Source organism: Canis lupus, chromosome 38 (genome assembly GCF_011100685.1).
Source record: "Canis lupus familiaris isolate Mischka breed German Shepherd chromosome 38, alternate assembly UU_Cfam_GSD_1.0, whole genome shotgun sequence".
Classification (NCBI taxonomy): Eukaryota; Metazoa; Chordata; class Mammalia; order Carnivora; family Canidae; genus Canis; species Canis lupus.
The window spans coordinates 21689000-21702453 of NC_049259.1; the positions used below are offsets into that span (position 1 = coordinate 21689000).

A 13454-nucleotide genomic window follows, 5' to 3' on the forward strand; every position below is an offset into this window, starting at 1 on the left:
AGCTTAAGCACTTCACTTATTTGCACTTATTTGCAAAAGCCTTGTTGGCTGTGATTTGTTGTGAAGGGGAGCAGAATGTGCCACCCCAAATATGCCTCTTTGACATAAGAATGATCTCAAGCAGGTTGTTTTTAAGTAACTGCAGACAAAAGAGAAGTTCTGAAAACCAAGTAGGAATTACCCTTTTGTAAGGGACATTTACATTTATAAGGAAATCTCCATTTTTAAGGGAGTTTCGCTCCTGGGGCCAGATTGAGAAGGATGACTCTGAATCACCATAAACTCTTATCAATGGAAAAGGCATAGATTTAAATCAATATAAGAATTATACCTTTTACTGTGCTTTTCCTAATAACCTCTTACAACCGGTTCCCCCTTCTCCCTCCAAAAAATTAGTTTTTCTTTTGTCTTTAGCTGAAGATAGTATTTAAGTGATGGCTTGGGCCATTTGGGGGAGTCACTCAGTTTTCCTGGATATTTCCCATGTATACAGGAGGTATTCATATTATTTACATTATGTTTGGTTTTCCCCTTTATTCTGTCTTTTGTTACTGAGGAGACGGGAAGTGTTTCAGCCCAAATCCTCAAAGGGTAGGAGGAAAATTATTTCCTGTAGAGAGACCAAAAGGAAGTCTCTCTACAGAAATAAGAGTCTCTCTTTCCCATCACAGCTAGGAGAAAACTAAAGAACAAATGCAAAGAGATATTTCTAAAAGAAAATGGATACCAGTATAGAGGCACACTATTTATTGAAACTTAAATATGATGAGAAAGACTTCTCTGAAAGAGACAACTTGAGTTAAAATGTGTTTGTCTGGAAATAGGAAAGGTATGATGATTTAAAAATCAGGAAAGCCCACTGATCCGCCGCTCATTTGGGAAAAACCTAATTACGTGCATGGACTTTGGAGACAGACAAACTCAGATCAAGAACCCTCACCCTTACCAGCTGTGTAATCTTAGATCCATCTTTTTATTTTTATTTTTTAAAAGATTTTATTTATTTATTCATGATAGACACACAGAGAGAGAGAGAGAGGCAGAGGGAGAAGCAGGCTCCATGCAGGGAGCCCGACGTGGGACTCAATCACGGGATTCCAGGATCACGCCCTGGGTCAAAGGCAGGCCCTGAACCGCTGAGCCACCCAGGGATCCCCAAGATCCATCTTTTTAAAACTCTGTTGTTTCATCTTTAAAATGGAGGTTACATTAGCACTTACCTTATAAAGTTCTTAAAGTTAAATCAGAAAATCTACAAATAATGTTATTAAAAAAAAAACAAAATTCAACTGAGTAAATTTTGAGGATCTTATTGGTTCTACTCAATGATTCCTTAATTGGGCAGCATCCAATCTAGCACAAAGAAAAGAGCTCCGAGGAGCTGTCCAAAAATGCAAATTTTATAGGCAGAAGGGAGCAGAGACAAGGAAGTTATAATAAGGCCTAAAAGCAGATTGGTTCGGGCAAGATTACTTTTCCTTTAGGGGATGACTGAGGTCTGTCAAGCAGATTACCTAATTTATGCAGATTAGGCGAATAGTGATTGGTTTAAGATTCCATTTCTGGAAGAGCCAAAACTGAAATTAAGTCTCAGTTTGATGACGTGGGGTTTAGCGCGAGTGATTCCATTTTGGGTTTGTCATCTTCTTCCTAACAATGCTTACCGCAGAACCTAGCCTACAAACTTAGTCTTCATTATTACTGTCATTAGAAGACCAGGAGAATCTCATCTACTGCTTCCAGTGGGAACATTGTTTATGGACTTCGTTTGGAAAGGGCCAATCAATGTTATGAGCAACAATGGTTCCAGCTCAGATATTCTCAGATTCTAGCCACTTGATTCAGGAGGTGCTCTTTTCTTTTTTTTTTTTCTGCTCGATTGGGTTTTGTTTCTCTTCCTCTTAACACCCTGACCGCCCTTTTAGTGGATTCCCGTGATTGTTTAATCAGTTCTCTCTAGGGTTTCCTCATTACAGCCACTTCCTCAAGAGCCGCCTAAGACAACACTACAATCATCAGCTGCTCCCAAAAGAAGAGGAAGTCAGGGAGATAAGACAACTACAGAAGGGAAGAAAGGAGAAAGAATGATTGAGTTATGGAGGCTCTGGTTTGAGGCATCTCATCCAGGTCCTACACCGGTATCACCACTTGAGCCTGGAAACTTTCTCTGGGAATTCATGTGTGTGTTAAAGCATTGTCTTCTTTAACAACGCTTTAGAAATGCAAATCCCCTAAACTATGTGGGTCATTAACTTCAGAGTACCCATTTGTTTACCAGTCACCCTTTCTCAGAACTGCAGAGTACTAAGAATTTTGATAAGAGGAGAGAGAAATAATATGACAGAAGGGCTATTTCCCAGGAGGCCAAGACCCATGACAAAGTGAGAGGCTTAGACAACAAAAGACTATTTATCTCCAAGGACCTAAGTTAGGAAGGGAAAGGTGAGACCTGATTTTAGACCTACCTTTACCACTCTATGGTCTTGGGCAAGGTATTTTGCTCCTCTGGACCTCAGTAAAATGAGGAGGACAGACAGGATGCTCTTTATCAGATATGACTTTTGCAAATATTTTCTCCCAGTCTGTGACTTGTCTTCTGATTCTCTTGACATCATCTGCAGAGCAGAAGTTACCAATTATAATAAAGCCTCGCTTATCAATTATTTCTTTAATGAATCATACTTCTGATGTTGTATGTAAAAAATCGTTGTCATATCCACAGTTATCTAGAGTTTTCTCCTTTGTTATCTTCTGGGAGTTTTATAGTTCTGCATTTTACATTTAGGTCTATGATCCATTTTGAATTAATTTTTTGTGAAGGGTTTAAGGTTGGGGGCTAGATTCACTTCTTTGTATGTGGATGTCCAGTTGTTCCAGCACCATATGTTGAAAAGACTCTCTTTTCTCCATTAGATGGCTTTTGCTTTTTTTTGTCAAAAAGTCAGTTGAGTATATTTATGTGGGTTTATTTCTGGGTTCTCTATTCTGTTCCATTGATTTATTTGTCCATTCTTTTGCCATAACCAAGTGTTCCGTAAGTTTTCTTGTTCGGGGGTGCCCGAGTGGCTCAATTGGTTAGGTGTCCAAATCTTGATTTTGACTCAGGTCATGATCTTGGGGCCATGAGATCAAGCCCTGTGTGTAAAGCAGGAGAGCTAGGTTCTTGTCTCATGGAGTCAAAGAATGAACCTCGTGGACAAAGGAGAGGGAGTGAAGCGATAGGAGTTTATTAAGCAAGAATACAGAGAAAGTTCTCAGCAGTGAGGGGGTTCCTGACAGGGTTGCCACTGGGGGCTTGTAGGTTTGGTCTTTTATTGAAAGGCAATCAAGGAACCTATATTATTTTAACATATCTATTGCTATCACCATTAAGTGAATGAGGGCTAGGTAGGGTGGGGGGGCTAAGGGAGTGGCTACGTGATCAGGCTCACAGAGATCCCAAAAATGCCAAGGTATAAGTAAACCAGAGATAAGGGAGCAAGCCAGACCACCCTGCCCTAGGTGTGGACGGGGAGGATGTCTTTTTATGACACCCTATGGCCAACAAAGAATAACCTGACCCCAAAGAAGAAGTGTCATTAAAGATGTTATCATCAGTTCTAACTCAAACCAAGACACCATAAGAATCTCAAAGCCACAAGCTTCCCAGTCAATTCTCAATAAAAGGCCAGCCAAAAAGCCATCAGTGGCAACCCTGTCGGGACCCCTCTCACTTCTAAGAGTCTCTCTGTATCCTCACTTAATAAATTTCTATCGCTTTACTCACTCTCCATTGCCCACAAGATTCATTCTTTGACTCTGTGAGACAAGACGAGCTCTCCTGTATCATTCTGGTGCTGAAACCCAGGATTACTCCCACTGAAGGGTGAGTAAATGTGGACTCTCCTTTCTCTCCTGGGAGAAGTCTCTCCCTTGGATAACCTCTTCTTGTTACAAACAACAAAACCGGCCACCTGGGGGCCAGTTAAACTCAAATAGTATGGCTGCTGGACTCAAGACTCAGGTGACAGGCTTCTGGAGAAAGGTTTGGTCAATCTCTCTTCCCCAAAAGAAGAGAATGTTGGCCTAACCCTACCCAGTTCTGCTTTCTATTTTTTGGCTTTTCTTCAATGGCTTTCTCTCGCCTCAGGGACTTTGCCTATAGTAGGGCCCTTCCAATCTCTGATGGTCAGTATATCCTTTTATTTAAAAAAATCTTGTTTTAAATTTTTTTGGCCCATAATCAAAACTTTATTGAAAAACTGACACTGTTGTAAACCTTACAAAATTAAACATAATTACATTATCTTGGTAGATTAACTGGAATTACTGAACTAATAACGCTTTCTGCGATGTAACACAAATTCAAGAGGTTGTGCAGATCATTAGTGTTGCTTTCTTCTAAATGAACAGCCTTCAGTGAGTCTGGCCTTTCCTCCCGTCAGCTGGCACAACACTGTTGTGTCTACACAAAAAACCACCATCTGAGCATGGTTGAAAACCATGGTAATCTTGTAGCAACCTGGACATTTTTCATCCATAAAATAGAAATTTGGGCTTTGAACTAGCCGTTTCTTTTTATGTTTTTTCTTTTCCTCTTCCAAGGATGGATGCAGCAAATCTCTAGCCAGAGGCATGTTGATCCTTTTGCAATCGTAGCCAGTCCCGATCCAGTATGTCCTTTTAATCTGGGATTCGTTTCAGGAAGAATGTTGCCCATGTAGGGACAGGGTTTTCATTTAAAGATGTAGGGATCCCTGGGTGGCGCAGCGGTTTAGCGCCTGCCTTTGGCCCAGGGCACGATCCTGGAGACCTGGGATCGAGTCCCACGTCGGGCTCCCGGTGCATGGAGCCTGCTTCTCCCTCGGCCTATGTCTCTGCCTCTCTCTCTCTGTGACTATCATAAATAAATCAAAAAAATTAAAAAAAAAAAAATAAAGATGTCTTTTGTGAGAATTGAGGTCAGGAGGGGAATCCTGCCCTCATTTTTGTCACCTGGTAAGACATATGTCTTTCTGTTAGGTGTAAACTAGGTTTAATCACAGCCAGGAATTAAAACTAAAATTATTGGCAAGCAGGATTAGAGCTATCTCTTTATATGACATGTTGGAGGCCACCTGATGTTTCCTGGGCATTTAACTCTTCTTGGAATACTTGGGCGTTAAAGGAGGGAATTACAACTCCCCCAGCCAATTCTTCAACTGGTTGCATTAATGGCTGGAGCTTTAAGGTATTATATAGTCATTACATAGTTGAGGCTTTCTTGTTCCACCAACAAAAATATGGAATTATAATGAGGCTAAGTGTCGGGGTCTGCATCCCTCAGTAGGGCCTTGCTTGCAAATGGGACCTCAGGGGCAGCCCCAGTGGCCCAGCGGTTTAGCGTTGCCTTCAGCCCGGGGTGTGATCCTGGAAACCCAGAATGGAGTCCCTGCATGGAGCCTACTTCTCCCTTTGCCTGTGTCTCTGTCTCTCTGTCTCTCTCTGTCTGTCATGAATAAATAAACAAAATCTTTAAAAAAAACAAAAACAAAAAACAAATGGGACCTCAGGTATTGGAATGGAAAAGCACCAAGGATGAGGCCAGGAAAATCAATTGGCTAATAATCCACCTGAGGCTAGGAATGCAAGCAAACTTACCTGACCAAACAATGAGGGCTCCTGCAGAGAGCTTCAAACAGTAAGGTCAATTATAGGATTCCCTGCTTTGTTTAAGGTTCCTCCGGAGAGTGCACCTAAGGACTGGCAATCCAGCGCTCTGAATGCCCTTTGGTTACCTTGGGGTTTTAGGGTCTTCAAGATGAGGAAAAGGATGGAGATGGGCCCTGGGGGTCACATCCCGGGGAAGCCTCATCCCTAAGCAGCACATGCCTCCCACTGAGAGGCCTTAGGTGTTTCACTTGCTTCCTTGAGCTTCTAAAAAAGAATATCACAATTGAAACTGTTAACCTCTTCAAGCTCTATGATTAGGCCAGACTTTATTTCAGGGAAATCCAGAGAAGACCAGGAGGATTAGGTGGCAGACGGGTAAGAGTGGCTAATTCCCACTAGCCTGATCCTTTCTCATCCCAAGATGTTAGGCTGCTCTTCACTTGGGAGGGCGAACCAAGGGACGCCTTGGTTTAGACAAGAGCTGATATGTTGGGACGCCTTCATAGTCAACCTCCCTATAACAGGTACGGGGTAAAAGACTCCCACCAGGATTTCGAGATGGGAAACAACCCATCCTTGGCAGGGACGCCTCTGGATTGCACTCTGAAAAATTGAAAGAAAAATTGACCCACTGGCGGTTAAAAAGACAGGTACAGGTAAGAAGACTCCTACGAGGATTACCAGGATCACGAGATGGAAAACAAAACCATCCTCCGCAGGGACTTCTGGGTTGGGTACTGCAAAATTGAGTATTTTCCCCTTGTAAAATTTTTCTAGTGTTTTCCGTTAAAAACAGCAAGTTCTTCAAGGCAAGGTAAAATAAGGTGTGACCTTCACGTCAAGGCATGGTCTTTTCAGTTCCCAAGGACTCTCCCCTTTGGGGTACCTTTTAACCCACTGGAAACAATTTGGATTACAAAATTTAGGGAAGGACTGGTCTCCTGTAGCACTTGCATGGCCTCAGTAGGATCTATCAGTTAGATCCTCTGCTGACGTCAGGACCCCCACCTAAGGGCCTCCAGGAGAATGTTTGCCTGAACCTGTTGGCTGGTAAACTCCCTCCTGACATATTGGATAATTATCTAAATAGGCCTCTGAATAAACTCAGGTCGTTGGAGGAAACACAGGGCCTCCCTAGCAAAGAGGACGCTGACTCTCACTGTTCCTCCCTATAGCCACAGGCTACTCTACCTGGACATGGGGAATCTCCCTCATTCATTTCCCAGGTTAACGGTTATAACTAGAGCCAACTGTGGTTAGTCTACCTCAGGACGAGGCGGGGGGCGCTTTGAGGAATATTCTCAAGCAGCTGCCAAAATTCTCTTTGTTTCAGGAAGTTCCCTGTCTTCTCTGGTCTGTCCTGGACTGCCTAATTCCACTCCTTGGTGTTTGCTCATCTGTCCAAGTGGATGAGCTTTAGAACTGGGAATTCTTTTTTTCCACCCTTTTGGCTGCACTTCGCCTCTTCTGTCTCCCCTCCCCCCGCTCCACCTTAGGTGTCGCCTGCAGACACTGCTCACTCCAGATTTCCCCACGGGTGTCTCAGGTAAAAATTGATAAATGGGGAACATACTGACTTTTAAAAGTGGACCCAGGTGAAACATACTCAGTATTTAAAGTACTTTAAGTTTGTTGGTATTTTCAATTATTTATTTATTTTTATTTTTTAAAGTTTGTTGGTTTAATTATGATATAGACATATCTTTAAAGTTATCAGCATTAAATATGAAACTTTTATTGTATTGTTTGCTAAAGGTCAAATAAGCTTGAGTTATCTCTGCAGTTTGTTAGCCAACGATAACTTAAAATGATTTATCTTGTCTGCCTCAAAGTATTCATAGGTAATTGTTAAGATAGCATTCAAATTTTTTGGCAACCTACAACGTTGAAGTGTTGCTTGGATAGTAATTGAGATTCAATTCATTGGACATTTAGGTCTTTTCCAAATAGGATAAAATGCTAAAGCATTAATTACCGGACATAGGTTTGTGCTTTTGACTTATTGCAGAGAAACTAAGGATATTTGAGTTTGTAGGTAAACATGCTTTGTGCTTAATAGATCCATCAATTTGCCATCTAAAGAGTTTTGGTATAAGTGTTCACAAATGGTTACTACTCAGTTTTCACCGGTGACCAAGGTTTCAAAGAGTTAAAATTCTGCTAAATGTAATTAAATCTGATGTAGAATAAGGGAAACTCTGTATGTAGGAAGGTTGGAGATATGAAAGAAAGATAGAAGAATGGGAATGCATTTTTGTTAAGGGTAAAAAAAGGTAATTGTGTCCTACATGAGACTGATTGTTTAAAAAGAAATGGCTTGGGACAAAATCTGCATACAAAAGAAAGTTGTAGAAGGTTTGTGAAGGTAAATCTTTGGAAAAGAATTTTGGATGTGGTCAGGATGGACTAAGATTGAAATGCATGAGTTTTAAAAGTACACAGGTATAACATTAAGTCGCTTTCTCTCTGTTCGAAAAGACAAGTTTTCTCCAATTGTTGGCTGCTCTTGATAAGAAAATGTAAACAGTTGTTTTCTTTTTTTTTTCTGCCCAGAAAAACCAGTTTCTGTGTTTTGCCTTTATCAGGTCTTTAACATCCCTCATCCTATTTAGGCATGTGCTTTAAAACTTTCTACTGTTTTAACGAACTTCCCAAAATTTAAATTGTAAACAGAGTCTTTTTGACTCATTAGGCCTTTTATTGGGTATGTTAAGTTACTCTGACAGTACTGTTAAGCAAATGACAGCCTTAGGTTACATTTGGGTAAATGCTATAATTGCTCTAGAGATGATATGCAATTCCCGAAGTTTTACTACGTTTTAATATAATATTTTGATCGTTGAAATATTATGTGCCACAGAAACAACTGAGTTTCCTTGTCAACTGCATCATAATGAACTCACATCAGATTATTAACTGTGTCCATTTCTAAGTTTTTGTCATCTATAATTGTTTTTATTTTCTTGCAAGATGAGTTTCACCTTCAAGAAGGTTTATATAAAGTATCCTTAGGACTAATACAAATTTTTGAGATCTTTAAGATCAAAACTGAAATGGGTAAAAATTCCAGAACTAACTAAAGTTGCATTCAAATTAAACAAAAGGACAGCCCCGGTGGCTCAGCGGTTTAGCGCTGCCTCCGGCCCAGGGTGTGATCCTGGAGGCCCAGGATCAAGTCCCTGCATGGAGCCTGCTTCTCCCTCTGCCTGTGTTTTTCATGAATAAATAAATAAAATCTTAAAAAAAAATTAAACAAGAATAGTAACATGGGACTAAAACCAAGAGGATGATTATAGTTGCTTGAAACACTACTGGTTTGCTAATGTTTGCTCTCCTAGGTTAAAACTTTCTTTTAAGATATCTGATTAAAAAAAAAAAAAGATATCTGATTTACCAAAACATGAGAAAGTATTTATTTGTAAACAAATTAAAGCATTAACTTTTCTCTCTAATTGAACCCTCTGAAATTCAAAAGGTCTCTCAATAAGTATTCTTTCTTCCCTGGCTATCATAGTCATTTGCATAAACTCAATAAGAATCTGTTCTTGTAACAGGACATCATTGGAAATATTGGTTATTTTACCAAGGCTTTGCTGGAATGTCATATCTGAGAGACATGCATACACTCAGATATGACCAAACAGCTATACGAAACTAAGATTGACTTTATGAAATGTGGCACCACAAAGCCACTTGGAAACGTTAGCCTGATACCTTGCTTACAGAGTTCCCAGCAGCCTCACCAGGTGAGTAAAGAATGTTGCGTCCTGGCAGGTGCAGGAACCTCAGGACACTTTGGGGACCTCGTGAAGAGGAACCTGCCCAAATCTACAGGTATCACAAGCACGTCTGATGCCAAGTACTTGGCTTGGCTTCTGGCCTGGAGAGGCTACTAAAAGTTCAACCTAAAGATTCCTTATAAAAAGTTCCAGCAAAGTAGATTCTAAAAGATCTCTATGATCAATCATTGTTCTTGTTGAGCTTACGTAAATAATTAAGCCAAGTTTGTTAAAACTGGACTTGTTTTGCATACAGATCAGTACTGATTTGGCTACCGCAGATTAAGAAGTGAGGGTTATTATAGAGAGAAACTATGTCTCAATAACACATTTTTGCAGATGTTCAATTATAGCTCTGATTATGTTATTTTATTTTATTTGGCTGGGTACAGTATACTATGTTGATGGTACATGACAAGGTAGGGCTCCCCAAGCCCCTCCCCTTCCTCAGGGTCTGGGATGTAAATGAGATTAGGAGATTCTCAGTGTGTTGGGGGATTAAGTTGGGGCAGGGACTCCCCAGCAGCTGAGGACCTCTCTCTTCTTCTTGTTCTTGCTGGGGCTGGTGGTCCAGGAGGCTCTTACTCCTTGGAGGCCATGTGGACCATGAGGTCCACCACCCGGTTGGTTGGTGTAGCCGAATTCATTGTCATACCAGGAAATGAGCTTGAGAAGTGGTCTTTGAGGGCAATGCCAGTCCCAGCGTTGAAAGTGGAAGAGTGGGTGTCACTGTTGAAGTCACAGGAGACGATCTGGTCCTCAGTGTAGACCAGGATGCCCTTGAGGGGACCCTCCGATGCCTGCTTCACCACCTTCTTAATGTCGTCATATTTGGCAGCTTTCTCCGGGCGGCAGGTCAGATCCACAACTGACACGTTGGGGGTGGGGACATGGAAGGACATGCCAGTGAGCTTCCTGTTCAGCTTAGGGATGACCTTGCCCACAGTCTTGGCGGCGCCAGTGGAAGCAGGGATGATGTTCTGGGCAGCCCCTCGGCCATCCCACCACAACTTCCCAGAGGGACCGTCCACGGTCTTCTGGGTGGCAGTGATGGCATGGACGGTGGTCATGAGGCCCTCCACGATGCCGAAGTGGTCATGGATGACTTTGGCCAGAGGAGCCAAGCAGTTGGTGGTGCAGGAGGCATTGCTGACAATCTTGAGGGAGTTGTCATACCTTCTCGTGGTTCACGCCCATCACAAACATGGGGGCATCAGCAGAAGGAGCTGAGATGATGACCTTCTTGGCCCCGCCCTTCCAGTGAGCCCCAGCCTTCTCAATGGTGGTGAAGAACCCAGTAAAAAAAAAAAAAAAAAAAAAAAAAAAGACCCCAGTGGACTCCACAACATACTCAGCACCAACATTACCCCATTTGATGTTGGTGGGATCTCACTCCTGGAAGATGGAGATGGACTTCCCATTGATGACAAGTTTTCCATTCTCAGCCTTGACCATGCCGTGGAATTTGCTGTGGGTAGAATCATACTGGAACATGTATACCATGTAGTTGAGGTCAATGACGGGGTCACTGATGGCGACAATATCCACTTTGCCAGAGTTAAAAGCAGCCCTAGTGACCAGGCGCCCAATACAGCCACATCCGTTCACTCCAACCTTCACCATCGTGTCTCGGGGACGCGGCTGGCACTGCACTAGAAGATGCAGCTGTCTGTCGAACGGGGAGGAGCAGAGAGCCAGCTCTGATCATTTTAAATGAAGTTTGCCTAAGCTAGACTACTTGAGGTACACTTCAGAGAAATAGCTTTTCTATTTCTGCACAATAGAAATAGATGTACAAGATAATCTTTATGCTTTTCATTCTATGGGAATAAGAGGATCCCATGGGTGTATGATTATTTAAATAACAAAAAATGGAATTCTCCAGTGATTGTATATACAACTAGCACTTTGACCAATTCTGTATGGCTATGATGACAAAATTGCTCCTTGAAAGCCAGAGCGTACCCCACTACATGGGTTTAACTATGGCCTTGTGAAGATAATGATGACCCCACTTTATGATTGGATTGGATGATGTACTTGGGGATGCCCTTATTTCTTGACAAGTTTTCTCCTACTTACAAGTGATACCTTGTAATTATAATACTGTTCAGGCTAGACCTCAAACCACGAGGGCTTCTTGATGGTTTTATCCCTCAGTCATATTTATCCTAGAAGCCATCTCTACTGAGGCACAATTGTAAACAAAGACTTTAGTAAAGCATATAATGATCCTCGTGGTAAAAAGAGCCTCAAAGCTCACTATGGAACTTGCAGGACTTATGTTAGACCCACAATATGAAATAAGCAAAACAGTATGGTTGCTCAGCAGGACTCTAAATAATACTTCCCAGGCACTGGATACACTTGACGAAGAATTAAGTCAGAGAGGGACTTCTCAAGTCACGCACCATTATTGACTGTCTACTATTGCTACACCATTTGTGGTGTGAGGAGCTTCCTCACATGTGTTGTTTTAACATTACAGATAATTCTCACAAGGTATCTCAATTAATAGGGGACATTTGTAATCAATTAAAAGGATAAAAGGTATCTACTGATCTGTTCAACAAAATTAGTAATTGAAGATCTTATGTAAGAAATGTAATCATAATTTGGGGCCTAATTACTTATTTTATGTTTATCCTCTTTGCATGTGCTGATGAATGCCCCCATTGCGGTTCATCATGACCCCCTGGTGTCATGACCCCAGTTGCAATGACATATGGCTCTCAATGTCCTAACATTGAAACCCAACCTGGGAACTAAATCCTTTTAATATTATCTATTGATATCACCATTGAGTAAAGACCAGTGATCACATCTTTAAAGGCTTACTTCCTTTTTGGGGTCTGGTAATTCTTTTCTGGTCACAAGTAGCTGTTAAAACAAGACCCTACCTCTGGCACCTGGGACAGGATGGTCTGGTTTATTTATCTCTGGTTTCCAACACTAATTCCCCACAAAGTTGGCTTTTCGATAGCCTAGTGGGAGTGGGGGCCACATAGGCCAAAATTTTATGACTCAACAAGTCTTGCTACTCAGCTTCAAACACCTTCTCTGCAGTACAGGCCCCCAATGCGTCTAAAACATATAACCCAAGCCAATTGCATACTACTCAATGCAGCTTTACCCTACACTTCCCATCTTCAACTAAATGGCTTATACCAACTAAGACGATGGGCCTTATTTTGTGCCGATATTGCCTATTAAGTCATTCCTTTTTTTTTAAAGATTTTATTTATTTATATATTCATGAGAGACACATAGAGAGAGGCAGAAACACAGGCAGAAGGAGAAGCAGACTCCTCCAGGGAGCCCGATGTGGGACTCTATCCTGGGACTCCAGGATCACACCCTGAGCCGAAGGCAGACACTTAACCGCTGAGTCGCACAGGCGTCCCCCTATTATGTCATTCCTAAATGATTCTCAGGATTCTGTACTGTAAACAAACTGGGATTATTACTCTTCCCACCCCCAGCAACACATTACTGACGATGACTGCCTCATCTACCACCTAATTGCGATGATAATGTGGTTCTCATATCAGATGGGGAAACAACAGCCATAGACCTCTCCTTTATAGCTAGAAGTCTTATGAGATAAAACAGACTTTGTTTGCTCAGCAGAACCTTAAAGGACACATCCCAAGCACTGGATGTTTTAAATCAAGAACTAAGTGAAGTTAGGGCAGGATTTCTAGAAAATCGGGCAACTATTGATTACTTGCTACTTCAACATCACTTAGGTTGTAAAGAATTCCACATCTATCCTGTTTTAATATAACTGACAATTCTTAAGAAGTCTCACATTTAACAAATGACATTCGAGCTCAACTGGACAAAATCAGTCTCTTGGCCTAATGGTTTGCTTGGCCCGGAAACTGGGGTCAATATTTCAGAGATGCCATTTTACTCATGGAAATAATTTTTGGATTTTGTTCTTTTTCTCTGTGTGTGTCATTGCCTGTGTTGCCTCATGCCTTCCAACATCTCTCTGGATCCATACCATGAAACTCTTGACTGACCCCTGAGAATACTCTG

At 41.7% G+C, this 13454-nt stretch overlaps 1 protein-coding gene and 1 pseudogene across 1 annotated transcript in view; both read right to left on the bottom strand.

The window, feature by feature from the left end:
- Positions 1-4252: 4252 nt before the first annotated feature.
- LOC100686707 lies at positions 4253-4617 on the bottom strand (annotated as a pseudogene).
- Positions 4618-9769: 5152 nt separating this feature from the next.
- LOC111094513 (glyceraldehyde-3-phosphate dehydrogenase-like) overlaps positions 9770-13454 on the bottom strand; it is a 41332-nt gene continuing 37647 nt past the window's right edge. The window contains 3 exon segments of the mRNA XM_038586276.1: positions 9770-10081; positions 10084-10583; positions 10585-11079. Coding sequence (XP_038442204.1) covers positions 9909-10081; positions 10084-10583; positions 10585-11033 — 1122 coding nt within the window. The 5' untranslated portion in view covers positions 11034-11079 and the 3' untranslated portion in view covers positions 9770-9908.